A 26501-nucleotide genomic window follows, 5' to 3' on the forward strand; every position below is an offset into this window, starting at 1 on the left:
GCTCCTCTTTCACGTCATAATTATCAACAGACTTAATAAAAATCATACTAAATTTAAAACATATAGAAATTATGTTTAATTAAATAATCTCTCAATATTATTGTTTGTTGATATATAAATTTTTATAAAGTAATTCTTATTAAATTTGATGAGGGCCAGTCGACGGCAATAACATAATCAAATTTGGCTAAAGAGAAAAATTAAATCACAATGGAATTTTGTTGATTTTATTTTAGTTTTTATATTTTGGCGAACAGTTTTAGTATACTTTAAAAATTAATTAAATAGCCATTAAAAAACTCGAGGTTCATCCCATTCTCATCTGCTTTTAAAAACTCTCTTCTGCAACAGTGGACAGCGAAGCGAAACAGTGGCAGAGATAGACAGAGCAAGAAGCATGGTGCATCCTTCGGGGGGAGCTCTGACGCAAGAGAGGAACAAGCGCATAATTCCATATGAGACATGGACAAGGAAGTGAAGTGACCATTGGAAAGAGGTATGATCCCTTCCGCCCGCCGTGTTCGATGGCAGATGGAGAGGTGATGTTAAATTCTCCCATTTCTTCGTTCCATCAATACTTGTCTGCTAGCATCTCCCGACGTCCTTTCCTTGTGGCGATTGCAACTGCAATTTGCATTCAAGTGTAGTCTTGCCTTTATTACGCCCCCCTCCCCCTTGAGTTCTCATCTTACTCTTCTCTGTCCTCTGAGCGTGCGGTAGGAGGAAGACCACTGACTAGGGGAGGGGTGTTAAGGACGATTGCCATCAGCTTGATGCTGTTACTTCTGGAACGATCTCAATCGGATATCTGAGAAGCGGTAACTCTTCTTTTGCATAAGTTCGACCTCAAACCCCCAACTTGATGAGTCAAATCGAGTTTTTTTTTTGTTTTTTGGTTTGATCTGGGTTAAGGTTTCTCGTTTGCTTTCCACATCCTTTTCGTGGAATTTTCTCAGCTTTCCAAAATACCAAGGTTGATCTTGATTCGATTTTTAATCATTCTTCTCTTCTAGATCTTTCCCTGTTGTTTGGATGGTTAGCAGGTGAGCCTGCCTCTTTAGGCTACTGTAGGGAGGCATGGGTTCTCTCCACTTGTTAAGATTCCCTTCCGCAGTTGTTACCATGGTCTCCCTACAGCTCTTCTCCTCTTCTGGATAAAGATGCTCGCTGTCTGATTTTGCTGAAACCCTACCCCTCACCTCGAGATGCTGTCTTTCTCTTCGCAGGCAAAAACCGCAACTTGGAGGGAGAGCTGGAGGGGGGAATGTGGTTCTGAGCGCTACCCTGCTGAGGCGCGCAACACCGCCTACCAGATCTCAAGAGCGGGAGAAAAGGAGGAGAAGCAAGAGGGAGCAAAAATTATTTACTATTCGATCGAGGGGCAGTGGTGTCAGGTTGTGCTTGTGTGTGGCCCTGTGTTATTTGCGATTTGTTTACTGATACAGAGAGAAGGGGAGTGAGGTAGGCCATTGATCGCCTTGTGCCTTGTGCCTTGTGCTCGGCCTCCATTTTGACTCCGGACTCCGTGGGCATCTGCCGCCGCTCGGGGAGGCAGTGAATCTTCTTTATATGACCCCTTCCTGCGGCCTTGTGCTGGGTCTATCTGCAGGAGTTGGGAAAATTTTTGCCATTGTTTCTCTAGATCGTAGAGACCACTCGATTGCTCTTCATTTGGAATAGCTGAGGCATAGGTCTTGTTTTTCCGCAAGCTGTTGTTTCAGCATGTGGCCATCTTTCATGGGGAAAAAAATAATCCACTGGCGGGCCATTTCGGGGAGCATGCCTCACATGGTGTAGATGACCTGTGTGATGGGAGATTAAGGATTGTGGATTTGAAATACTTCAGTGTTGTTGAAGAGGTCTTTTTTACTTCCCCCGCCCCCCCTTTTTCCTTTTCTATTTCTTGGCAAGATGAAGTACATGAAACTTGGATCGAAGCCTGATGCATTCCAGGCTGATGGCAACATCAGGTATAACCCTATCAGTTGACACCTATTTATGTGTTTATGTCATGTTTTTATAAAATAGTTTTTGTAATTGGCAAAAAGGTTGGATCTAATTATTTCAATCTGATGTAATTTGCTTTTATGGTCATCTTAATCTCCATCTAGGATCTGCTTCTGGTGTTTATTCAATGATGACATATTTGTTAAAGGTTGTTATTTCTCAGTGCATGTTTAGGGTTTTAACTTAGCTTACATAAGAACCACAGTTTGTGTTATTGCTTATCTGCAACCCAACTTACTCTCATTGCTATCAGGTGATTTAAAGAAGTTGCTTTTGGCATAAAAAGGTTGGGTGCCATTATTTGAATGGGATGCAAATTTTGTTATGCTCATCTTGATCTCCATCTGGAATGCATTTGGGCTGTTTATTTTTTGCATTGACATGTTAAAGATTGTTCTTTTCAGTGCATGTTCATGTGTAACTTAGCTTACATAAGAATACCAGCTTAATGCATTTCTATCATAATTGCCTATGTGTAAGAAACTTCAAATTGATGTCTTAAGCAACCTAGAATTTAGGGAATTTTTTAGTGCACGCTGCTTAACCATAACAGTTTTCAGTAAGGATTGACAACCTAGAATTGAGGGGATTTTTGAGCCCATGCTACCGGAACTCTTTCAGTAGGATTGGCATACTATTTAGCATTTAGAGCAAATATTAAAAAAAAAACAAATCTTTCAAGAAAGATATGCATTAGATGAAAGGAATATCTAATAATTATATACGTAAAATTGTGGTGTTACTAGTGCTAGAGCTACTCACAGTGTTGCACACATGATTTTCCTATAGTTCAGTGGAGAGAGAAGATTCATGTTGTTAGCTGCTAGTAGTCGGGGCAAACACTGCTTGACAAACTTCAAAGTAGTAACAACATGCTCTTTTCATCCTGAAGCTTAAGAGCATGCTGTATCTGTAAATTGCTTCTGTGTGTGTATCTGTAAATTGCTCCTGTGGGCATCTCGCTTTGGCAATTATCTTTAGAGTTTGCATACTAAAGAAGTTAGAGAAAGAATGTAATCTGTTTCTAGGTGTTGATATATATAGGCTGTTTGATCTCTTTCCTTTCAGGATGTAAATCAATCCTCAATCCATACATATCCTTATTGTTCTTTAATCAAGATTTTTCAGTTTCTGTTTTATTTACTTCTAATCCTTCCATGGCCATATCCCAATCTGCCAGCATAATATACCAATTTATTGATAGATATTATTTTTTCAACATTCTTTCCAGGTTTGTTGCATCCGAGTTGGCGGCTGACATCGTTATTAATGTAGGAGATGTGAAGTTTTATTTGCACAAGGTATTGGCTCCACTATTTTGAAACAGTATTACTTGTAGAGAGGAAAAAAAATCCAGAAGCTCGATATTTGCCTTTTTAAATTCATTTTCTGTCACATACGTTGGGATACAAGTTGCCTTTTGTTACGGTCTCCTGGATGCTTTTTTATTGAGTTTAATCTGTTCTCTCCGTGTGTTCTGTAGAGATTTGAAAGTTCTGCAGGATTGTGATTTTTGGGAGTTGCTATAAGTTCTGTGTTCTTTCTATAATGTTCCATAGGATTGTAATTATGCACGCCATTTCTTTGTAGGACTTATTCTCTTTGTTATTATTAATTTTTAGTTGTATTTATGTCCAACTTTCTGAATGTTCAGCTTCGAAGTTTTCAAGTTCCATTAATATGATGTTCTTGAACTCTGTTGCCTTTGGGATTTATTAAAACTTTGTTTCAGTATGTATTTTTTTCCTTTTTATAATCTTGAAGACCGGAAGAATTACTGATCCTAGTGAATTTTATTCAGCTCATACATGAGGCTCACTATCTTAAGTAATATTATGCAGTTCCCTCTTTTATCCAAAAGCCTTTGCTTGCAAAAGTTGGTGGCAGCTACAAATGAGGACAGTAACGACGAAATTGACATTCCTGATATACCAGGAGGACCTGCTGCTTTAGAAGTTTGTGCTAAATTTTGTTATGGCATGATTGTCACCCTCAATGCATACAATGTTGTTGCAGCTCGATGTGCAGCTGAATATTTAGAAATGCATGAAACAGTTGAAAAAGGGAATCTCATCTACAAAATTGAAGTCTTCTTGAGTTCCAGTATTTTACGCTCATGGAAGGACTCGATCATAGTCCTTCAAACCACAAAGTCTCTACTACCTTGGGCTGAGGATCTAAAGGTGGTCAACCATTGCCTTGATTCCATTGCTTCTAAGGCATCCATGGATCATTCTGAAGTTGATTGGTCCTACACCTACAATAAGAAGAAACTTCCATCTGAAAATTGTCTCGATCCCCATTGGAATGGTGTTAGGAAACAAATGTCTGTGCCAAAAGATTGGTGGGTTGAGGATCTGTGTGATTTAGAAATGGATTTATATAAGCGGGTTATAGTGGCCATCAAGACTAAGGGTAAAGTGACAAATGATGTGATTGGAGAAGCTCTCAAAGCATATGCATACAGGAGGCTTCCAGGTTTTTGTAAAGGCCCTCTTATGTTTGGAAATGATCCAACAAAAACAAGGACAATACTGGAGAGTGTTATTTGGTTATTGCCAACTGAACCAGGATCAGTTTCATGTGGTTTCCTGTTTAAGATATTAAGAGCTGCAAGCATATTGGAATGTAGCGAAATATATAGGAAAGAGTTAATCAAGAGAATTGGACAACAGTTGCAGGAAGCATCTGTAGCTGACATTTTGGTACCTGCTGCAATGGGAGAGGCCATATATGATGTTGACTTAGTTATTAGCGTTGTTGAAGAGTTTGTAATGCAGGACAGGGACACTGTTAGAAACAGCCAAGTCAGCTCCGAGGAAGTGGTGGAGGTTAGGAGCCCTGTCTTTGTTCCAGCAAGTTCGAAAATCGCTGTTGCGAAGTTGATTGATGAGTACCTTGCAGAAGTTGCTAAAGACCCAAACTTACCTCTTTCCAAGTCTGTTGAACTTGCTGAAATGGTGTCAGTTGCCTCAAGGCCAGTCCATGATGGACTTTATCGTGCGATCGACATGTACCTGAAGGTAATTTCTATCACTTCTCTGGTAAGAGGATTAAATATAACTGGCAATTCCATTAAACAGTGCCCCATATGAGTTAAAATTTGGAATGATCAGTAAGAACCCACAAATTCTTTCTAGCCTTGGAGTTTGTTTCTGTTTTGATTCACATTAAGATATTGATTTTGCAAATAAGTTGTATCAGAGACTTACACTGAAGTAGCACGGCTTGTTCATGCAAGCTTTCAATTTTTTCCTCTAATTATTTCCCTTTATGTTTAAAAGTGTTGCAACGAATTGATCACTGCTGTATTTGGGTGCTTCTATCATGCTGGTTCAGGAACATCCAAACCTAACCAAGAGCGAAAAGAAGAAAATATGTGGTCTAATGGACTGTAGAAAGTTGTCAACGGATGCTTGCATACATGCTGTGCAGAACGAGCGTCTTCCTCTCCGTGTGGTGGTCCAAGTTCTCTTCTTCGAGCAGATGAGAGCTTCTGCAGCAACCAGTGGAAGCGCACCTGAAGGCCCTAGTAATGTTAAGGCAGTGCTCCTTCGAGAAAATGGTGGCTCCTATGGCAGCTCAAGATCAGCTATCACAACCAACACTGAGGAAGATTGGGATGGTGTTCTGACAACAGATCTCAAATCTACGAGTTTGGCTGGCAGAGGTGGAGGTAGTCAGAGAAGCAGAGGCGGTGGCAATGTCAATAAACAGAGTGACGACAAAGCCAATGGAAAAGTTAAGGGAATTCTGATGCCGAAGAAAATGCTCAGTAAGCTGTGGTCAGGCAAAGGTCAAGGTTGTGACAATAGCAGCTCAGACATGTCTGAGAGCCCGAGCCCAGATTCCATTAATCAAGAGGACTGCAAGTCCACACATTCAAGGAACACAAGACATTCAGTCTCATAGTGAAATGAAAAACTATCAAGTCATACTAATTTTTTGATGCACTGTAATGCTTGATGTTGATTAGTATCAAGAGTGACTGAACATCTTGGAAGTAAGAGAGATCAAATTTTGGTGGCTGGATTCCACCATAAGTTAATATTTGGGGCATATTAAAAATTTAGTGTTGGGAGGGAGGGTGTTCTGAATGGTTGATGACTACTTGTTACTTAATGGTGCCTGGTCTTTTAAGGATTTGTATTTAGATATACTGAAGTTAAAATACTCTTTGATTTGAAGCTACCACAAGTGTATTAAATGTTTGATGGAACACTTTGGATTAGTTATTTGGATGAATGAACTACTAATTGATGGGTGTGGATGCAAGATTGATGAACTATAACTTTTGTTCTATGAACCTAGTTGTTTCGTCAAGCAATTCGAAGTCAGACCAAACCCACTAAGATGAAATGGAAATCATTGTCCCCCGCCGACTAAGAAATTCACCATCAATTCCCTGTTAACTTGAAGGTACTAATGAGATAGGATAGATTATACATCTTTTTATTTTATTTATCTATTATAAAATAATAGATAAACAAGTAAAAAAATCAATCATTGAAAATAGAGTGAAATTAACTTTTCTTCCTTCTCAAGCTATTACTTTACTTCGCTGAAATCTCTTACAGCATCGCATTGTCGCTAGCAGCCGTGAGCGAAACAACTCATGACTGCAGGCAATCAGCTCGGGTAACCTTGTGACATTGAGCAACGCTGCTCACGGCCACGAGCAGGCTACACAACTTGCAGCCGGCATAAGGTCGCTCATAGCCGTGAGTGAAGCAGCTCGCAGCTGTACGTCACTTGTCACCACGAACCAGCTCACATCCATGAGCATTGAGCAAGCCAACTCGCATCTGCAAGTGCGACAGCTTGCGACCGAACTACCTTGCTCAAGGCTGTGCCTGTGACTCTGTGAGCCACGAGTCCGTTTTTTTTTTTTCATTATCTTTTCCTTGTCCTCTCCTCTCCTCCGTTTTTTTTCCTCTTCAATCCACGGTTTAATAATGGAAAAGAGAGCATAAGTTATACGCAATCTGACTCGACCGGTGTAATACTGGAATTAGCAGAGGATTTGCGAAATCAGGCAATGCCCGTTATGACCCATTGTAATTTTCTGATTTACCTCTTCGTAAAGTGACGGATTCCTTTTTGCAGAAGAATTAGTCGCCTAACCGGTTTAATAATCCACCTAACCTAACTCTTTTGGCCACCTACCACACCAAATTCCTCGATATATTGCTTTCTTCCTGCGTGACCTCTTCCTCGTCGTCTCTCTCCGCTCCCTCGCCGCCTCTTCCGTCGATTCGATTCGATTCCCCCTCTCCGATGGAGCTCAAGCTCTCCAGTTCCTCTCCCTCCTCCCTGAGCGCTCATCGGATCTTCAGTTGCCCGCGCGCCGGCGTCTCCTGCAACTGGACCAGGCGATCATTCCTACCTGACTCGCCTCTCTCGGTTTCGCCCAGAGCTTCGACGAAGCTCCATTCAATCCAAATTCGAGCTGTTTCTCCTTCCAGGTACGAGAAACTTTGCTCCTTTGGGGTTTTGGTTCGCCGTGCCATCGTTGGTATAGGTCGGAGACGGGTTTTTTTTTTCGAATGTAAAAGTTGCTTTTTTGGATCTGCGGAAACTTGGATCTCCATTTGCTTGATCATAGGATTTATTTTTCGGATCCTATGGCTGTTTGGTGTTTTTTGGTTGTGATTTAGGTTTTCTCTTCTTCTACACTTCTGTCGTTCTGGATTCCTACGGTTCATCCGTCCACCGTATCCTCTTGTTTAATCGATAAAATTTATAGTGGAATTGCAGCAAGGAAATTAATCAAGGAACCGACTTTTGAAAGCGAAACCTTTTCACACATTCTTGTTTTTGTTTAAGAATTGTCTTAACCTGATGGCTTTTTATCAAGATCTACGTATCTTTCTCTTGTTCTTTGCTTGTTTGGCACCAAAATATGTACTCGAATTGAAATATCTGCGATGGAACGATGTTGGAACGTACGATTTGCTGCCTTTTCATGTATAGATACGCGAAACAAAAAAGGACGGTTTTTTATATTCCTTGATAGTGGGATTATGTGTTTCTCGGAGCAATAGTTTGGAAAGTAAATATGATTTTAGGGGAAACATTTTATCAGGTTCCGATTTCACCATTCAAAATAAGTCAAACACCAACTTTTTAAGCAAATTTTATTTTGTGAGAGATGGCTCTGTTTAATCTAGCTAAATAAATATCTAACTATAAGTTGTGCACTTAATGGGGGAAATAAAGATCAAATTCTACAGAAATTGATATAGTGTGTAAGAATACGATTGTTCTTGCTTCTTGACCTAATCAGAATATTTAAGATTTCAACATCCATTGTAATTGTACATTGCTTATGACAGTGTATAATCGATTTCTGATATATCATTATCTTACATTATCTCATCTTCTGTAGTGTGGAGAAAGAAAGGATAGATCAAAGTGAGATCTTAACATTGGAGAGCATCCGACACTCACTGATAAGACAAGAAGACATCATTATATTCAACCTTTTGGAGAGATCACAGTATGCTTACAATCCCGATACGTATGATCGAAATGCATTTTACATGGATGGACTTGGTGGCTCTTTGGTTGAGTTCATGGTTAGAGAAACTGAAAGGTTGCATGCACGGGTAAGCTGCACCTTAAAGGAGACATAAGTAATAAAAACAGTCAAACTCCTGAACTAATCCCCTTTTCACTTATTGATCACTGTGTAATATAGGTTGGTAGATACAAGAGCCCAGACGAACATCCCTTCTTTCCAGATGCTTTGCCTAAGCCCTTGTTGCCACCTATTCAATACCCTAAGGTATGTATCTGTTCCAGTAATATTATCTTCCATATATATGACAATTGGCAATTGAGCCTTCTCTGAACCATTACACTAAGAACTGACATCATTTGGTAATTTAAAAAATGAAATTCCAACTAGTCTCTTTCTTATCAGTCCTGTCTCTTTCTCTTCTCTACTCTCTTTTCACTTGTTACCTTGTGTGTATGTTCTACCATGGGGATTTCAGACATTCTAACGAGGGGTTTCAATCACATGGATATATGTTTTAGAAAACTTAAAAGCAGATTCATAGCTCAGCATTGTGATGATCAAACCATTTAAATTTGATTACTCTCAAAAGAAACGGAGAATAAATCAACTTAGTACTATAAATGTGCTCAATGTTCGGGAACAAATTTGATACTTGCGAAAAAATGAAAAAAAATACAACTTGAATAAATTTGTAAGTTAGACAAGGTAAACAAATAATCTTGAATCCTTGGGAGCTCAATTCATTCGTGTTCTTGAATAAACTTGTGAGCTGTTCATGAATAAAGCTCAATTCATTCATGAATACACTTATATAGAAACTCGTTTAGGTTGGGTTATGGTATTGCTTATTTAGCTTGTTAATTCACATATATAAAATACATATGCTACATGTATTTATGACACTATTCTTTTATATTCTCTTGATGTTTTACAACTTTAAATATTGTGTTTATCATTTTTTTCATTAATGTTTACAAATGAATAAATAGCATACATTTTAGTCTAAAACTGGTTTATTTCATTTATGTCCTAACTTCTTTAATTCTAGGTTCTACATCCGGCTGCAGATTCTATTAATATAAACAAGAAAATATGGGATATGTATTTCTATGATCTACTCCCAAGATTGGTTCAAGAACAAAGTGATGGTAACTGTGGCTCAAGTGCTGTTTGTGATACGATCTGCTTACAGGTATTCTTCTAAAATTATAGGTCTCTGTGCATGATAAAGTGACTCATATTCCCAGTATAGAGGGTTTGCAACATGATTATAGCGTGCTGCAATTTCTTGCTAACATTTATATGCAATGTGCAGTAACATTAGATGTACATCCTAGGGTATTGAAATATTCCTGGGGTCTCAAAATCAAGCACACATCAAGAACAAAGTTTATTGAACTTGGAAATGATTTGGTAGCATTGACTGCTTGATCTTTTTGGAATGATGTCATTTTAAAATAATATTACTTGTTCAAAAATTTTGAGGGATCTGTATCTCTTCACTATGAAGATATTTAGAATCATGTTAAAGCACCATTTAGAATTTGGTTGTTGTCTATATATGAATCTTCTTTCCTTTATCCTATTCTTCACCTTTGTGCAGGCTCTCTCGAAAAGAATCCATTACGGCAAGTTTGTGGCAGAGGCTAAATTTCAGGAGGCATCTGCAATTTACAATCCAGCAATAAGGGCACAAGTACAGCTACTTATCCTGTGCCAATCCAACTGTTCCATAAATGAATTCAGATGAATAATGTATCTTTCTTGTGGTTTTCAGGACAAGAATCAGCTAATGCAACTTCTAACCTATGAATCAGTCGAAACTGCAATCAAACAAAGGGTAGAGGCAAAGGCTAAGATCTTTGGACAGGAGGTTAAAATTGGAGAAGATGATGATGGAGCACCCCCTGTCTACAAAATACAGCCTTCTGTAGTTGCTGAGCTCTACGACAATTGGATCATGCCATTGACCAAGGAAGTGCAAATTGAGTATCTGCTGCGTAGGTTAGATTAAATCGTGATATTTAGAGAAGTATGTATACCTTCAGCAAGCACTGTCATGAATCCAATAACGAAAGCTAAAAAGTCGTGCTGTTTGCAAGCAGTTTCCTTTCATGTTGAAACTTGAAATGAGTAAATCAAGCAGTTTCCTTTAGATTGAAACTTAAAAAAGAGTTATCTGCTTTGCGTTACTTGTGTATGGATTTAAGAGTAGAAATTGATTTGTGCAGTATTTGAAGGATATTTCATCGAGCTCATTGGTGTGCAAATGAAAAATCTATTAGAGTCGTATCATTTAATTTCTTAATTTCTCTTTTTGGCTCTTGATTTCTTTTAATAGTGATTAATCATTTATATTAAGGCCGATGATAGCTGTATTTTCCAATTGGTTTACTCCTGTAAATATATGACTCAAATTTGGGTGTTGACTCATGATAACCCCTTTGTAACTTATGAATTAGCAAGCAATTAAGTTTAAAAAAATCTAATCACTGTTCACTTATCTCATAATTATTAATTGACCATATATAAATTATGATTTATTCTAATTAAAAAATGATATTCATCTTTGCTATGGTATTACATTAAATAATATTTTCCGAGACGATATTAAATAATTACGCAGATTGAAAGTGCTGTTGATGCTGTGGTGAAAATATTTTTCTTCACCATGGTGAATTATTTAAACTGCCATGTTCATTTCTTTTGCTTCTTTTCTTTACGAGGTAATATGGAACAGGGCATTAATTAAGCTATGATGACTTATGCATTAATTATGATGCTTAAAGCGTCAGTAGTGCGGCATCAACATCGCAAGTCCTTTTACGTGAATTAATCAAACGGTGTACCGAAGGTCAAACTCACATCGTGTTACGGCTCCTAATGTGCTTAGGCGTCGGAAAAAACCTCTTACAAACTGTTTTGTTTTCGTACCAGACAATAAAAAATAAATATACGAATACAAATAAAATCAAAAATGACTTTACCATAAGAACTTTGCTTTACTTGTTTCTTTGTCATTTTAAATTGTCTCTTGATGATAATAAATGCAGTAGCACTTCGTTTTCAACCTCTTAAGAACCGACAACTTCAATTTCCCACGAAACCCCCCTTTAAATGCTATTGCTCGGGACTGCTACAATGCCATCACCAATCGATTAATAACAATTCAATTAGCCAATCTTATTTCTAACCTCAAATCTCAAATTTAGAATTTATATTAAGCAATCAATTGCTACTTCTTGACAATAGACTACTATATCTATTTTAGCCTTTTAAAGGTTACATTCTCGTCTGGTTCAATATCTAATTGACCTCAACTTATTAGTACTTCTTTTGCTCAACATCTAGTCATCCTTGATCCCGTTGCCAACATCTAGTTATCTTGACTTTCTATTGTTCAATATCCGATCAACTTTGACCCGTTGGGAGTTATCATTGTTTAATATCCAATTGACTTCAACTTACTATGATTTCATCCATTCACGTAAGTGTCCGATCAACATTGATCGATGTGGACTTTACTTCTCATGTCAAGTATCTGATCTTTCATAACTCACTTAGACTTTCTTCTTGTTAATTCCCTGTTGGATTTTAGATCACTAAGTGTCCGATCAATTATGATCCACTTAAAATTTTCTTTTATCAATTTTTGTTAGACTTCATATCACTAAGTGTTTATTCAATTATGACACACTTGAATTTTCCTTTCACATGTTAAATGTTTGATGACTCATTTGGATTTTCGTAATCTTCAATATCTAAGTGTCTGATTAATTTTAATTTACTGAGATTTTTCTCTTTGTATCAATATATGATCAATTTAGCATACTAACTCTAAACTCAAACACATATTATTTGCTCATTAAATTAAGTATTCTGTCAATTTCGATCAATTTAATATCTTATTCGACCACTTAACGTATTAAAAACTCGAGAGGGATGAGAACCCTGTGCTGATTAGAACCGTCCTGCACACGAAGGGAGTACACGGTAGTGGGTGTCGAGCTCTAAAACCCTAACGTCCATCAACTCCCTAGCCATTGAGCTGTAGTGATCATGGTTTGAGGTGTGGATTCTGGAGGAGCCATGTAGAAATTGTGAGTATTGTCCGATTGCAGCCTATGACTGAAAGGGGTGCTATGAATGGGCTGTGAGCAGAACAAAAAGCTCGAACAGGGAACTCAAAGTGTTTGGAGCGAACCGCTCAAGAGCTTGAAGTGAAGAGGAGCTCGGAGTAGAGAGCTCTATGAGCTCAGAATGCGAAACTCAGGGAGCAAATCCTTAGTGCAGTTGATGAATATCTATAAGCGTTGATTTGTCGACCTAGCCGAAGACGTTCAGTTCACGGGCGGAGCCACGTTGAAAGCTACCCGGGCTATAGCCCGGGTAGCTTTCGTGAAAAAGCTTAAATTTACGGTAATTTTTTTTTTTTTTAAAGAAAACTAAGGAGCCAGCCTGGGTAATCTCGTCGGAACAATCTACAGTGTAGAGATCAGCCCGGGTAAATTACCCGGGCTGGCTCCGCCACTGGTTCAGTTGATCTGCTAGCTAGTTGACATCCCATGAGAGGTCAGCCTTCGAGTTCATTGTCTTCGTATGTGCAACAAGGAGTGCTAGACCAGAAAAAGGTCAGGTAGACCGGAGTTGCTGACCTAGAATAAGATCAATATCATGGGGTATCATTGTGGATCACTTATCACTCAATTGCTTATTTCACTGGCAATCCAATAACCATAGTGAGCACTAAAACATTATTCATTCATTTGGTTAAATTAATCAATCTAATTAGAATTTCTATATAATTGTTGGTCAGCATCATCACTTCTTTTGGAGGACAACATTTTATTTTGCCGAGCATATTTTTTTTAATAATATTTATTATTTAAAAATATAAAAAATTAATAAAATATTTTTAAAATTAGAATATAGATTATTAAGATTGATGTGGTTTTGTGCCGATCGTTTTGTTTCTGTTTTGTTTGGACTCAGGATCAGCCTTTCTGTCGTTTTCGATGTCTTCCAGAAAGCTACGCACAACAGAACATTCGGCTGATTCTTGGTTTCATACTCCACGACCACGCATTAAGCAATTCTCTGGTTCGGGCCGTGACTCAACAACAAGATTCATCTTGTAACAGTGTCGGAACAATCAATTTGCAATCATAGTAGCAATTCGCAACAGGAACTCGCATAATAGAGCAGAATGAGAGGACGTTACCAGATGTAAGACAGAAACCTACCTGATTAGAGTTCATGGTAGAAATTTGCCGAGTTGATACTTGGATAGTATTTACAACAACAATAGTAGCAATTTACAATCATACAGATAATATTGCCTCAATAAGAGAAACTGTTTGCTAGGTTAGTAAAAGATACGTTATTCTACAGCAATTCAAACACGATTACTTGTAACTACGTCGAAACCACATTAATTGGCAGGTAGAGAAACCGATCCGACAATTTTGATCTATTCTTCAAGTTGAGGGCAAACCCAAATGTGCATTATTGTGGATGCTGGTCCATCTGAGTTTTAGCATCCTTGACTCGGCTGATCGTCATCCCTATACACTAGTTATCTCTTCCTACTTTAAGAATCCAGTAACTTTGAAACAATCATGCAATTTGGTCAATGGAAGCAACTCCAACTTAACAAAAGCTTAGAGATACAAACAGAAATTTAGAGTCACTTGATAAATGCAGCCAACATGAATTGCGATGAACTAAAACAACTCATTCATGATCAAACAGAAACACATTTAGATAATCAGAAGAATGTCAATCATCACTCAGCTAATTATTAGCCCAGGAAAACATATGGTACCACGACAATTTTATAAAGTAGAAACCTAGTGAACATAATCATGCAACCACAAAGGAAAACAGATCGTACCCAATAATAGCAGCTCCTATTATCCAACTGAACAATGGAAGGCAAAGGATTGCAGTTTTACTACTACCTCATCCTAGATGAAGCTCATGGATCAAAAACTTTCAAGATGACACTCAGGTTTGATGATTGATATCATCTGTTGCAAATCAATTTCTCCTGGATTCCATTTGCACAGGCAATGGCGCGGATAGGCCAAACTTGCCGTTCTGATTCTTTGATTGCTTCACATTCTCAAATCTTTCACCATTCTCGAAAGAACTTTCAGAGCTCCTCTCATCATCGCTAGCCTCATGAAACCTTTCAGCTCTTGTATAAGTTCCTCGTCCATTTCCCACAGCTTCACAACTCAAATTCTCCACAACAGGATGTAGATCACTGAAATTACTAATTTCATCTACAAACTGATCGTGGTTGTCTGAAAAGCTTACCTTTTTGACGGCCCTATCAACCTCCTCAGCTCCCTTACTCCCTCTTCTACTATCCTCCGCAAAAGTCACCGGATTTCTACCATTACCTGCAAACTCAACTGCATTGAGAAACAGCTGATGCTCCTTGACCAATACTTTATCAACAAAGTCAAGTATCCGGGTCAGCTCTCTGCTGATTGATCGCTTTCCTTCTCGAATCATTGAGTCGCCACTCTGCATGTCAAATGCATATCAAATACAGAGATTCTCAGCAGGATATAGAGATGGATACAGCGAGCAAAGAAACCCAACAAAAGAACCAACTTTCCTCGTTCTCACCTGGATAGCATCCAACCGGAAGAGAAGATCCATGACTCTTTCGGTGAGGGCTTTTGGGTCGACACGAGTCTTGTCGGAGAGCACCGATCTAAGGTCAGCCACATGGGATTTCATCGCAGCGAGTTCCTTCAGGTGGCGGAGCGTCTGAGATCTCTGCAGAAGGAAGCGGCGGAACGCCACTTGAATTCTCCGCGCGGCCAAATCTCTCAGCGAAGGCGCAGAATAAAAATTCGATCTTAGCGATGGCGAAAAATGTCTTTTCGATGGACGCTTCATCGCAGGAGAAGGAGAGCGAGGTGAGTCAGAAGGGGGAACATGGGAAAAAGACGACTCGAGCGCAGCGATACGGCAGAGGAGAGACTGGACGAGCGGGTGAGGTTGCTGTTGGTGATCGTGGAGATGATGAGGAGGAAGGCGAGACTCCTCCCCATGATGAAGACCTGGAAAAAGGGGATGCAGCGGAGGCTGCTGCTGGGGTTTGGAATAGAGAGAGGGCATCAACTGAGGAGCGTGCTGGAGGAGGATTTGGGCGGCTAGGGTTTGGCGCAGGTGACCAGATGTGGTGAGCGGAGAGGAGTTAGAGCAGCAGCAACAGCAGTCGCTGCTATAGAACGAGGAAGAACAGCCGCAGCAGCGGCAACAGCATTGATTCGATCGCGTCTGGGTGTGGGCACAGCGGTGGTGGTGTGGGCAAGGCATGAGGGCGGCGAAAGGGGAGAGGAAGCAGAGAACTCAACGGAGAATAAGGTATTAAAAAGGGTGCAGGAGCATCGCTCGGATCATGCGTCGTATGCGAACTGTGATGCGCACTGGAGTTTATTGAACTGTAGAGAGAGAGAGAGAGAGAGAGAGAGAGAGGGGGTAGGTTGAGCTGAGCTTCTTTTTCTAGTCCTCTATTTGGGCTGTTGCATGGGCCTAATGTTTGTTAGGCCTGACGTGTAGACAAAGCAAGAAGATGTGAGGAAGCTTCAAATAGGCCCGAACTCCTTGCATTGGCTGCGAACGTAGCTGGAGCAGATCGAAGCCGATTAAAAACAGTCGTAGAGAGGTTGCTTCCAACAGGAGCCCCAAGCTGACCGTGTTTGGATGCGGGCTAACTGGAACAGATTCAAATCCTATTATCATCCCTCTTCCTCGTTAACTGTTTCTACGTCCGTCGCCATACCACACTCCTCTGCCTTTCCGATCCTCATTTCTCGGCCATAGCCATGGCGATCCGCAAGTTCCTCGCGCTCTCTCGCCGCCGCCTCGTTCCCTCCGGCCATCGATCCGCCGCCACCACCTCCGCTGCTGCTCTGGCAACTCCAGCCGCCGCCGCTCCCTCCCTGGCCAACCCCCCGGTGATGCCCTACGATCTGCTCGCCCAGGAAGTACGATCCAAGATCAAAAGGCTAGATGATCCCGACCCTCGATTCCTCCGTTACGCCTCCCCTCATCCCGACCTCGCAGACCACACTCCCATACTCGCCGCCCCCGAGACCCGTGTGACCACCCTTCCCAACGGCCTCCGCGTCGCCACCGAGTCCACTCTCGCCTCCCGCACCGCCACCGTCGGCGTGTGGATCGATGCGGGAAGCCGATTCGAGACGGACGAGACCAACGGGACCGCGCACTTCTTGGAACACATGATCTTCAAGGGCACGGAGTCGCGGACGGCTCGGCAACTCGAAGAAGAGATCGAGAACATGGGAGGACATCTAAATGCTTACACGTCGAGAGAACAGACCACCTACTATGCCAAGGTGTTGGATAAAGACGTGCCCAAGGCATTAGAGATCCTTGCTGACATACTTCAGAATTCGTCTTTTGATGAGAAGCGCATTGAAAGGGAGCGGGATGTCATTCTTAGAGAGATGGAGGAGGTAAAAGTTCATCATTTTCACCTCTTTTTCAATAAGAATTTTTACCTGATTGGATTGAGCCAAGCTCACTAACCGTTTAAAGTCCCCTTCTGAGTCGGCTTAGCTTGCCCATTGCCTATGTCTTCATTGTCTCCTTGAATTCCATTATCGATTACTTTTTTCCCCTACTGTACATGATGCAATTGCTAAATCCTCTCTTAACCAATACACGAGGATAACCGTGAGAGTCCAGAAGGCCACTAATCTAATTGATTGATGACTGAGGTAAGCACATAGTAAAGAACTAGACATCATTCTTCTTAAATCTCATAGGAGCTTTTATATTGTGGTTATTAAACTGCTCGATTCTGTTAGGTGTTTTTCAGTGTAATTTGCATTTTTTTCTGTTGCAAATTGCCTGTTTGTTTTAGTGACCATGACCTTTTATGTACAATATTGCATTATTGCTATATCTAACTATGCAAAGCTGAAAAATATGTTTTACTGCTTAAGCACGAACTGATGAACCCAGTTTCACTTCTTGCATTAAACTTTAGAGGGTGTAGGCAACTAACAGTTGGCCTGATCTTAAATCCTTGAGTTGTGTTTATTCATTGCCAAGCTATTGTAGCTGACCTAATAAAGTCATTTTGCAATTTCATTGGAATCCACATTGATTTTCCTGTTGAATCTGATGATTTTATCATAGTCAGCATCACCAACTAATTAAAATCATCATAGGTAAATTTACTCTGTTGTGTTCGCCAGAAATGCATTTTGGAATTGATTCAATGGAAGGAAAATGATATATTATTTTTTAATCTTTTTAAAGACTTAGTTTGAGAAATTTCAGTGCATTCACAGGTCCTATTATTATGTTTCCTTCTTTGGTCCTATACACTCATGTCCTTTCTCTCGTAAATACAGGTGGAGGGACAAACTGAAGAAGTTATTTTTGACCATTTACATGCGACTGCATTCCAGTACACTCCACTTGGCAGAACTATACTGGGACCAGCTCAAAACATTAAGTCAATTACTAAAGAGCACCTTAAAAATTACATATCAACTCACTATACCGCCCCTAGAATGGTTTGCATTTTTTGGGTTCAAAATAAGACACTTTTTTGCCTGGACACAGAATAATGTTGTTTATAATTCTGTAGGTTATCTCAGCTGCTGGTGCCATTAAGCATGAGGATCTTGTTGAGCTAGTGAAAAAGAAGTTTCCAAAGTTGTCAAACAATCCTATTACAACATCTCAGTTGATGGCAAGGGAACCAGCTATTTTTACTGGTTCTGAGGTGGGATCAAATGTTAATAGTTTATGAAGTTAATGTTTCTTATAAAATGAGAGAAAATAGGATGGGATGACATGAATATATTCAAAGATGATCAGATTCTATAATTGGAAGTATTTAATTTGAGTGGAAGGAATAGGGCTAGAGGGAGAAAAGAAAAACACATTAGTCAATTTAATAGTGAATGAATTACTTATTTTTAACATTACTTGTAGCATCGCCTTACATAAAACTCAATTGGGAGGCATATGATTTGTGCAACCGACCCCAAATAGTTAGTCAGACACAAATTTGATGGTGGTGAAGTCAACCTTTTCTAAATTTAACCTCTCTTAGATATGTTATCTTTGTGCAAGATTGTTTTTCTTCTTTGACAACTACAGTCTGTGATATCCAGGTTAGGATAATAGATGATGATATTCCACTTGCACAATTTGCTGTCACATTTAGTGGAGCATCTTGGACAGATCCAGATTCCATTGCTTTAATGGTTATGCAGTCTATGCTGGGCTCTTGGAACAAGAATTCAGGCTGGGGGAAGCACATGGGGTAGATGGTGTTGTTTGTTTTATGCTTATAGTTTGATAGTACGAGATTTTAACTTACATTGCTTTGCACTTCTTTATGACTATCTACCTGTATTTTAAACAGTTCAGAGCTAGTACAAAGAGTTGCTATCAATGATATTGCAGAAAGTGTGATGGCCTTCAACACAAATTACAAGGATTCTGGTCTTTTTGGTGTTTATGCAGTTGCCAAGGTTAGCCATCTTTTCCTTATATCTTATGAGATCCTGTGTTCATACCGTAGAAGTGTGATTGATTGGTATACAGGACGTTGATTTTGTGTGCTTTGAATTGGATACATTGAACTTTATTACAAACTAGTCATGATTTAGGAAGAATTTTGCAGTAGATCCTTGAAGCATTTGCTATTCATCTGGTTTAAATATGTTAGAGATCCATCCATTCCTATTATGATTTTGTATCTTTGAGGAGCTGCTATAAACAGATGTTTTTCCTTGAAAGTAATTACATTACTAACAATTATAGAGATATTGAATCAGCTTCAGTCGGATTGATAGGTGATTAGGGGGGGGGGGGGGAGGGGGAAGGAGGGTTGAGTAACTGTAACTGTGATTGCTTATTGATTAGTACACTCCAAAAACAAGTATAAAATACAAAACGAGTTAAAGGACAATGCTTACAAGGGAAATTTTACGCGATTCTTAGTTCATGGTCTATCACTCTTTGGTAAGTCACTCCTCAAAAATCACTGAATTTTTTTGCTTTCTTGAACACCTTCCACGGATGGAGAAACTTCTTATAATATTTTGTATAAAAAAATGCTCGACACAATACAAAATAAGTGATACAAAAGAAAAAGTATGAACACTTTTTAATAGCCTTTCCATTGCGCCTTCATCTCATATTTATAATAAGACATCAACCGCCCGTCAGTCTATTTTCCCAGTGCGAATATAGTTGACTGCTTTAAGCTTTCAATGACTGTTGCCCTGTTCATACCAGCCTTGACTGTAGCTCTAGTCGATTGAATTTGCCTCTGGTCGACACATCTTGTTGAAGCTTTTAGATCATCAACCATTGTAGTAAAATAATCATTCTTCAATCAACTCAATTTGCTATTAGTCAATTATTCTTGCAAGCTTAGAAATCATCAACCACTGTGACTGACTATTCAACTGTTCTCCAAATAGAGAATAACGGAAATATTCTCTTCCCTTTTGGTTTTACCTGACTGGAGTGGCCAATTGACTAAAGTCTCAGTTGATTGAAAGTTACATTTGGTTGATTAGATCATTGACTCATATCATTTCTAAGGTTTAGCCTGTGCCTAAACCTAGTCCAACAGATAACCCTTTGTACAAGTGCACTCAACTCTTAACATTATCTGAAATTACATCTCGAGAGGATTTTCCTCTGAAACTTCACATGCTAAGAAACTTTGCTTGCTTCCGAGCCTTCCCTATCTACAAAACATCTAGTAATGATCCTGCTCGGACTTCAATTTGTTTCACTTGCAATACCTATGTCAAGTAACTTGCACATGCACATTTATCACCTACGATATTTGTAATCACAACATATTCTAACTTAGACGTTTGCACAAACATCAAAATTTAAGCATGATTGCATCAACAGTTTCACTATTGATGGTGGTTTATAACTTTGAATGTTAATGGATTGAAGTAATAGTTGATGATTGATGACCATATGACTCGAAGTTCACACATCTTATGGGGATTGTGTATGTCATACCGGTGCCTCCAAATAATGAAATTTATGTTGTGTATTGTTTTACTTCAAAATTCATTATATTGAGCAACAATATGTTTTTATAATATTCTTAAATAGTTACATCAATAGAAATTGGATGTCGTCTATCTAGAATCTCATCCTGTCACACCATTGCTCTTGCCAGATTGGTTGAACCTCATTCTCATCTTACTAATCTCTGTTACAAAATGTAAATTTGTAGCAGTGGATTGGCAAAATTGACATGTAGAATTTCAGTATATGGTCAAGCATGAGATATGAATGATAAAAAGGTCTACAAAATTAAATTGATAGCAAACACAATTTCATGCTTCATTAACATTGGTGCACATAAGTATGGAATTGCAACATAGGAGTTAAATGAAACATGAGGGAATTGTAACTGAAGTGGCTTGGCATCAAGCGGTTCTAATTATTGTAACTGTCGTATGATGAAGCATGTCTTAGAAAATTGTATGTGCATAGAGAAGGAAGGGTAGTTGCTTTGTACAACGTATTCAGAGATTGGAAATTTTTGTGTGATTTAACTCTAATTGTGCTCAACATCAAATGATAATTGTAATGACTAAATCTGGTTCTTAGATTAGTTTCAGAATTGCTCCATATTGATGGTATGAATAACACGTGATGTATCCCTCAGCCAAGTAGATTTTTTAATCTTTTTTACCTTTAGGTTGTCTCGTTGAAATGTTATCATATATGCAATGCACAACAGATTTAGTCTAGATCAAAAGGGAACTATTCACCTTATTGTTAACATGTTGCTTTTTGGTATGACAACTCATTTTGACATGATAGATTTCATAGGATGCCACTGCATGGAACTGTTTTGAAACATGCATCACCCGCTGATTAAAGTTCTTGTGCAAAGTTACTTGTCTCTCAAGCATTTTGTTTCAAATCTTTCTCATTTTGCTAAATCTACTAAGTTGTGTTAGGGGGTCTGAAATATTTAGCTAGATTGTATCATGATAATGGAGCATGATTCCTATCTGCTGTGTCTTTTTCTAATAGAAAACCTGTATTCAACTCCTGCCGGATTCATTTCACAGAATAACTAACATTTTTCTCATTTTATTATCAGCCAGATTGCTTGGACGATTTGGCCTATGCAATAATGCATGAGATAAGCAAGTTGTCTTACAGAGTTTCAGAGGCTGATGTTATTCGTGCTCGAAATCAGGTAATTAAGTGATCCAAATGTACTTTTTAAAATTCTATACGTAACTGCATAGCTATTTTCTGAACGTCAAAGATGATGTAAATATGATCTTGGATACTTTCGATGCAGAAAGATAGTTGATAGCTTTCCAATGAGCTTCTTTTTTTCTTTTTTTCTTTTCACGATGCCACTTGCATCATCTTACTAGTTTAGTACTTTGGTTAACATCTTTCATATAGAACAAAGTCCGCTATCTGTCTCCTTTTGGACACCTTAGGAGAAACCTCGCACAACAATAAAATTTACAAGTGAATGCTTAGAGGATTAGGCCATAAAGAACCGAAAGAGAATAGAGAATAAGAACTTTCATTAGCCTTTAAATGGTCCTCTTAGTTCTCCTTGTATAATCTTTAATATTCTTCAATTTTACTTACCATTCAATTGTTCTCTCGCCGATAAATCAATTGGGTCAAATATTAGTCGACCCATCACTACTTGATTGCTCTAGCTTCCATCACAAATAATCTCTTGTAGATCCTAGACCCAACCATAGGTTGAGTTCGAACCAAACCCGCTCAGAACCTTAACCGAGTCCATGGACCAATTACATGTTGATCAACCAAAATCATAACCGACCTGTCTAGTGATAGGCCAGTTAAGGTTCCGACCCCAAATGAACCGTGAACCACCGGTTTGAGAATACTATATTGGAGGGCTTAAATAAATTCAAGCTTTTTTTACTTTTCCCATTTTTTAATATATTTTTAAAAATTAAAATATGAATAATAATTGTGAGCCGACAATGAACATTGACTCGAAACATAATCAACACTTCTGAACTGTAAACTGTGGCTTTAAAGGATAAGATTCCGAATTGTCAACCATCAGTTCACAAGTGATCCGACTGATGCTGTGTCAAATCAACAGCTACTTCTGACTTTCTTGTAGAGTCCTCAAATTTCATCATCAGTTGATTCTCAACGAACTCAATAAAATGGTAAGTCGATTGCCTAATCAACTCATTTCACCAGTTGGTTGGATTCACTTATCGATTGGAACCTTGACAATGGTCATCCTAATGATCGACTTTTCACTCCTTGGCTCACTCCACATGTTATCCTTCATGCTTCACCTACTGAGTCCACCTTCTTCCAACTATAATCAACGTTGCATTTCGATGCTCCTTGTCTTGTGGTCCTTCTAACATCCCATTCTATTCTTTTTAAATCTCTGATGACCTCGAGCCATCGATCCAACCAACTTGATCACACCAAGTCAAGTTCCACAAGCTACTCTAACACAACCTCAATGCTTCTCGTCCTACGGCCTTTCGGATGCCTCATGCAACCTTCTCCGAGCTCCATCGGACCTCAATCCATTGAGCATGTTCCCTTGGTCGTGTCAAGACATTATCAGCACAACCTTTTCTTATTACCAGCTCTGTGAGCTCCAATGCAATTGGGCTCGTGGTTGGTTGTTTTTATAATTCTGCAAATGGATGTGAGAGGCTTCTAGGACTGGGGAGAGATAGTTTATGAAACAATCTGACTTGCAACACAGAATATGTGGCCTAGATCTCCTGAATTTGACTCATATCAACGTGCAACTTGCAACACAGAAATGTATAACCTGGAAAGAAATCTATCTCGTTTGACTATAGTTACAAATTGTATAGTTGTTATGTTTTGAACCTCTCTATCAATCATAATCTGAATGCTTGGCAGGCCAAGTTTATTTTATAGTTGTATTTTTCAATTATAATTTTCTAATAATCAAGGATTTTACAGCTTAAAGCTTCTCTACAACTCCACATTGATGGTACCAGCCCTATTGCTGAGGATATTGGCCGGCAGGTAATTATATTTGACAGTGTACAATGATTGTTCAGTAGCACAGGGTATAATACTCGATTACAAGAAGTTTATCTTGTGGCCAGCCATAGCTATCTTCTTTTTGCTACTAATTTTTTTCCATTGCAGATACTTACATATGGTCGTAGAATTCCAGTTGCTGAACTTTTTGCTCGGATAGACGCAGTGGATGCAAGCACTGTTAAGCGTGTTGCTAACCGCTTCATATTTGATCAGGTGAAGTCTTCTCATTTATGTATGATTAAATTCATAGTAATTAACTAATCGGGAAACAGGGTTGTAGGAACTTAGAATCTGTGGGGTACGCCATTAGTTTGACCTCTACATACTGAATTATTGTGGATACAAATTGAACCCAACCAAATACATTTATTTAGTTCAATTTCTTCTTGTTGAACAGGATAATTAATTAACTATAACTAAAATTTCTTCACTTAATACATATATTATTGCTGGTGGAATATTAAATACAACCAAATGCATACATTTCTGTCCAATTGCTTCAGATCTAACCAGATAACTAATTAACTATAACTAAATGCCTTCACTTAATACATTTTATCATTGGAGGATACCTTTTGTCGAGGATAAAAAAAGTTCTAAAAATAATGATGAAATCATGAAATTCTGTTTCAGTAGTATGCAAGTGATAACTAATTAACTATAACTAAATGCCACAAGGATGATCCATTTGAACCAAAACATGATAACTCTGTAGTTGGTAGACTATGCAAGTGATGAAGCCGTCCATACAGTGTATTAGCTGCCAAACGTAAGATTAGTTTTGCAACATTGTTATAGACTAGTCAAAGAGGCATTGCATTAATGATGCGTTTGGTTGATTGAGTGTGTCGGACTGGACAAATGAGCCAGACTAGACAGTTGAGCTGAATGGGTTGATTTGCTAGTTGGGTCAAAATGGTTAGGTAGGACAACTGGGCTGAAATGGACACAGGTTTGGAGATGGGCGGTTAGTCTAGTTTGGTCAGGCAGGTTGGTCAGTCTAGATGAGTTGAGTGGGCAAATAAATTGGGTCGGCCAGTTTGAATAAGTTAGCTAGGTGGCCCATACAAAGTAGATCAGTCAGTCCATACCAAATGAATGTGAGAACCAAGTCCGGACAAAATGAGTGTGAGGACTAGTCAAGCCAATTGGATAGAACGGATCGGTTGAGCTAAATAGATGGAGCAGGTTGGTCCTACTAAGATGACTAAACAATCAAGTTGGGCTGGATGAGCTGGTTAGTTGAATGGGTATAGTAGGTCGAGCAAGCTGGTTGGACCAAAATGACCGAGTTGCTCCATACAGACTATACAAACCTACGAGCAAAGACATTGTACTCCCAATCTATATGCCTTCCACATTCCCATTTACCACCAAAATGCTTATCAAACACCTAGATTGCTTTGCCCATTGTTTTTATAATACCATGATTGTTTCACAATGTACTTCAGCTACTTCAAAAATAAAATTCATAGTTCTTTAATACCAATATTATATAGCATTGTGTTATGTTTTGTGGAAGCTAGGAACGACACAAGCAGCGTACTCTCTCTCTCTCTCTACTTTTTCTTGAGGCAACAATTTATCCGATGTTTGGACATGCAGGATGTTGCACTTGCAGCCTTGGGACCTATCCAGAGCCTTCCAGATTACAACTGGTTCAGACGCCGAACCTACTTGCTCCGCTACTAGTTTGAATTCTGCTCTGCTTTTCGTTGTATGTTATCTATCAGTTTCTTTGTTTCTTTGTTAGCTCACCTTCCTGAAATGTCGTGGTAGTAAGTTATGTGTACCATTGCCATTAAAATGTCTTGGGTCTGAAACATCAGTTTTTTTTTATCCTTTTGCCAATAAAACTGTTGACCGCGCAAGAGTTGAGAAATTCTGTTTGACTCGTACGTATTTCCTTCCATTTTGTTGTTTTCATAGTTAGCAAGTCGAAATAGTGGATTGAGCATTAAAACTGCTTCAAATATCTACTATATGTATCCATTTAAATGACTCTTAAATGATAAATAATACTCCTAACTTGCCAACTCAAACATATAAGATATATATGCATAAATTTAAATTTAATTATTAACCATTATTAAATATTTGAAGTTGGGTACTCTTGGATACTAATCATTGGCTGCACATATCTAAACCTCTTAGAGAGATGAAATAATAATATGATTGATACTTGTACCCTCCCCCCTTCCCCATAGACTCGTTAATGATGTTAGTATTCTAATGTGGAGTTTTAATATGGGGTCAAATAAGTTTGAAATTAAATTTTGTTATATTTGATACTTGTGTCTAAATGTATAGGGAATTAGGAGATTATATGTAATATTCAGATGACGAACTTTGGCAGAAGACGTAAGCAAGGGAGAATGATATCACGAAAAAGGAGCCGATAGACTTAGTGCATCCGAGGTACGAGGAGCTACGGAAGAGAACTTCGACGGAGCGGGAAGGATGCATAGAAGCGAGTCAGAAGGGCTCAACGCATCCGAGGGACGAGAAATTGAGAGAAAGATTGCGCAAGACGATCAAGGCAGAATGGAGAATGGAGAATGGAGGAGGAAAATTGTCAACACAAAGTTGATCATTCCTCCAGGCGCTTGAATCCATTCCGGGTGCCTTGACATCCAACGCTCGGATCCATTTCAGACGCCTTAGAGTCCAAGCACTCGGATCCATTCCGGGCGTTCGGATATCCAATCCAAGTAAGCGCGACCCGTTGCTGAAGCGGATGAGGATGAAGTCCACGTCAATGGAGTCTAGGTGCCCGGAGAGGTTCCCGACGCTCGAATCATGAGGAATCATCCGGATCTGTTAGCAGACCATTGCCATAGGATTGAGATCGACAAAT

The 26501-nt window shown here is 39.0% G+C and overlaps 4 protein-coding genes across 5 annotated transcripts; 3 read left to right on the forward strand and 1 right to left on the reverse strand.

The window, feature by feature from the left end:
- The first annotated feature begins 357 nt into the window (after window positions 1-357).
- LOC141817165 (phototropic-responsive NPH3 family protein NPY4-like) lies at window positions 358-6274 on the forward strand. 2 transcript variants are annotated; one of them, XM_074704831.1, is made up of 5 exons: window positions 358-496; window positions 1227-1970; window positions 3239-3308; window positions 3849-5030; window positions 5347-6274. In XM_074704831.1, the coding sequence occupies exons 2-5, from the start codon at window positions 1912-1914 to the stop codon at window positions 5917-5919; spliced, it is 1884 nt and encodes a 627-aa protein (XP_074560932.1). In that variant the 5' UTR covers window positions 358-496; window positions 1227-1911; the 3' UTR covers window positions 5920-6274. The 2 variants fall into 2 exon arrangements, with proteins under 2 accessions (XP_074560932.1, XP_074560933.1); XM_074704832.1 differs by lacking the exon at window positions 358-496 and adding an exon at window positions 523-818.
- Window positions 6275-7209: 935 nt separating this feature from the next.
- LOC141817166 (chorismate mutase 1, chloroplastic-like) lies at window positions 7210-10774 on the forward strand. Its single transcript, XM_074704833.1, has 6 exons — window positions 7210-7472; window positions 8396-8615; window positions 8708-8794; window positions 9579-9722; window positions 10134-10226; window positions 10308-10774. The coding sequence occupies exons 1-6, from the start codon at window positions 7285-7287 to the stop codon at window positions 10542-10544; spliced, it is 969 nt and encodes a 322-aa protein (XP_074560934.1). The 5' UTR covers window positions 7210-7284; the 3' UTR covers window positions 10545-10774.
- A 3492-nt stretch (window positions 10775-14266) lies between these two features.
- On the reverse strand, window positions 14267-15978 carry LOC141817181 (uncharacterized). The gene is made up of 2 exons (XM_074704848.1): window positions 15170-15978; window positions 14267-15064 (listed from the first exon to the last, which is right to left on the reverse strand). The coding sequence occupies exons 1-2, from the start codon at window positions 15866-15868 to the stop codon at window positions 14570-14572; spliced, it is 1194 nt and encodes a 397-aa protein (XP_074560949.1). The 5' UTR covers window positions 15869-15978; the 3' UTR covers window positions 14267-14569.
- Window positions 15979-16192: 214 nt separating this feature from the next.
- On the forward strand, window positions 16193-25542 carry LOC141817172 (putative mitochondrial-processing peptidase subunit beta, mitochondrial). The gene is made up of 9 exons (XM_074704840.1): window positions 16193-17031; window positions 17938-18102; window positions 18177-18314; window positions 18709-18860; window positions 18963-19071; window positions 21693-21791; window positions 23558-23623; window positions 23750-23857; window positions 25250-25542. Exons 1-9 carry the CDS (start codon window positions 16378-16380, stop codon window positions 25334-25336), a joined length of 1578 nt encoding a protein of 525 aa, XP_074560941.1. The 5' UTR covers window positions 16193-16377; the 3' UTR covers window positions 25337-25542.
- Window positions 25543-26501: the final 959 nt, after the last annotated feature.

The sequence above is a fragment of the Curcuma longa genome, unplaced genomic scaffold (genome assembly GCF_044706935.1).
Source record: "Curcuma longa cultivar G26 ecotype Majalengka, Jawa Barat unplaced genomic scaffold, ITB_CL_G26_1.1 contig_19528, whole genome shotgun sequence".
Classification (NCBI taxonomy): domain Eukaryota; kingdom Viridiplantae; phylum Streptophyta; class Magnoliopsida; order Zingiberales; family Zingiberaceae; genus Curcuma; species Curcuma longa.

What these genes read in the sequence shown, in the direction of transcription:
- LOC141817165 (XM_074704831.1), top strand. Translation starts at nt 1,912, where the DNA reads ATGAAGTACATGAAACTTGGATCGAAGCCTGATGCATTCCAGGCTGAT. An exon ending in TGAAGTTTTATTTGCACAAG is followed by an intron (nt 3,309 to 3,848) that starts GTATTGGCTCCA and finishes AATATTATGCAG; the next exon opens with TTCCCTCTTTTATCCAAAAG. An exon ending in CGATCGACATGTACCTGAAG is followed by an intron (nt 5,031 to 5,346) that starts GTAATTTCTATC and finishes ATGCTGGTTCAG; the next exon opens with GAACATCCAAACCTAACCAA.
- LOC141817166 (XM_074704833.1), top strand. Translation starts at nt 7,285, where the DNA reads ATGGAGCTCAAGCTCTCCAGTTCCTCTCCCTCCTCCCTGAGCGCTCAT. An exon ending in CGAGCTGTTTCTCCTTCCAG is followed by an intron (nt 7,473 to 8,395) that starts GTACGAGAAACT and finishes CATCTTCTGTAG; the next exon opens with TGTGGAGAAAGAAAGGATAG. An exon ending in CTGAAAGGTTGCATGCACGG is followed by an intron (nt 8,616 to 8,707) that starts GTAAGCTGCACC and finishes TGTGTAATATAG; the next exon opens with GTTGGTAGATACAAGAGCCC.
- LOC141817181 (XM_074704848.1), bottom strand. Translation starts at nt 15,868, where the DNA reads ATGCCTTGCCCACACCACCACCGCTGTGCCCACACCCAGACGCGATCG. An exon ending in TCCGGTTGGATGCTATCCAG is followed by an intron (nt 15,065 to 15,169) that starts GTGAGAACGAGG and finishes TTTGACATGCAG; the next exon opens with AGTGGCGACTCAATGATTCG.
- LOC141817172 (XM_074704840.1), top strand. Translation starts at nt 16,378, where the DNA reads ATGGCGATCCGCAAGTTCCTCGCGCTCTCTCGCCGCCGCCTCGTTCCC. An exon ending in TTCTTAGAGAGATGGAGGAG is followed by an intron (nt 17,032 to 17,937) that starts GTAAAAGTTCAT and finishes TCGTAAATACAG; the next exon opens with GTGGAGGGACAAACTGAAGA. An exon ending in TTATTCGTGCTCGAAATCAG is followed by an intron (nt 21,792 to 23,557) that starts GTAATTAAGTGA and finishes AGGATTTTACAG; the next exon opens with CTTAAAGCTTCTCTACAACT.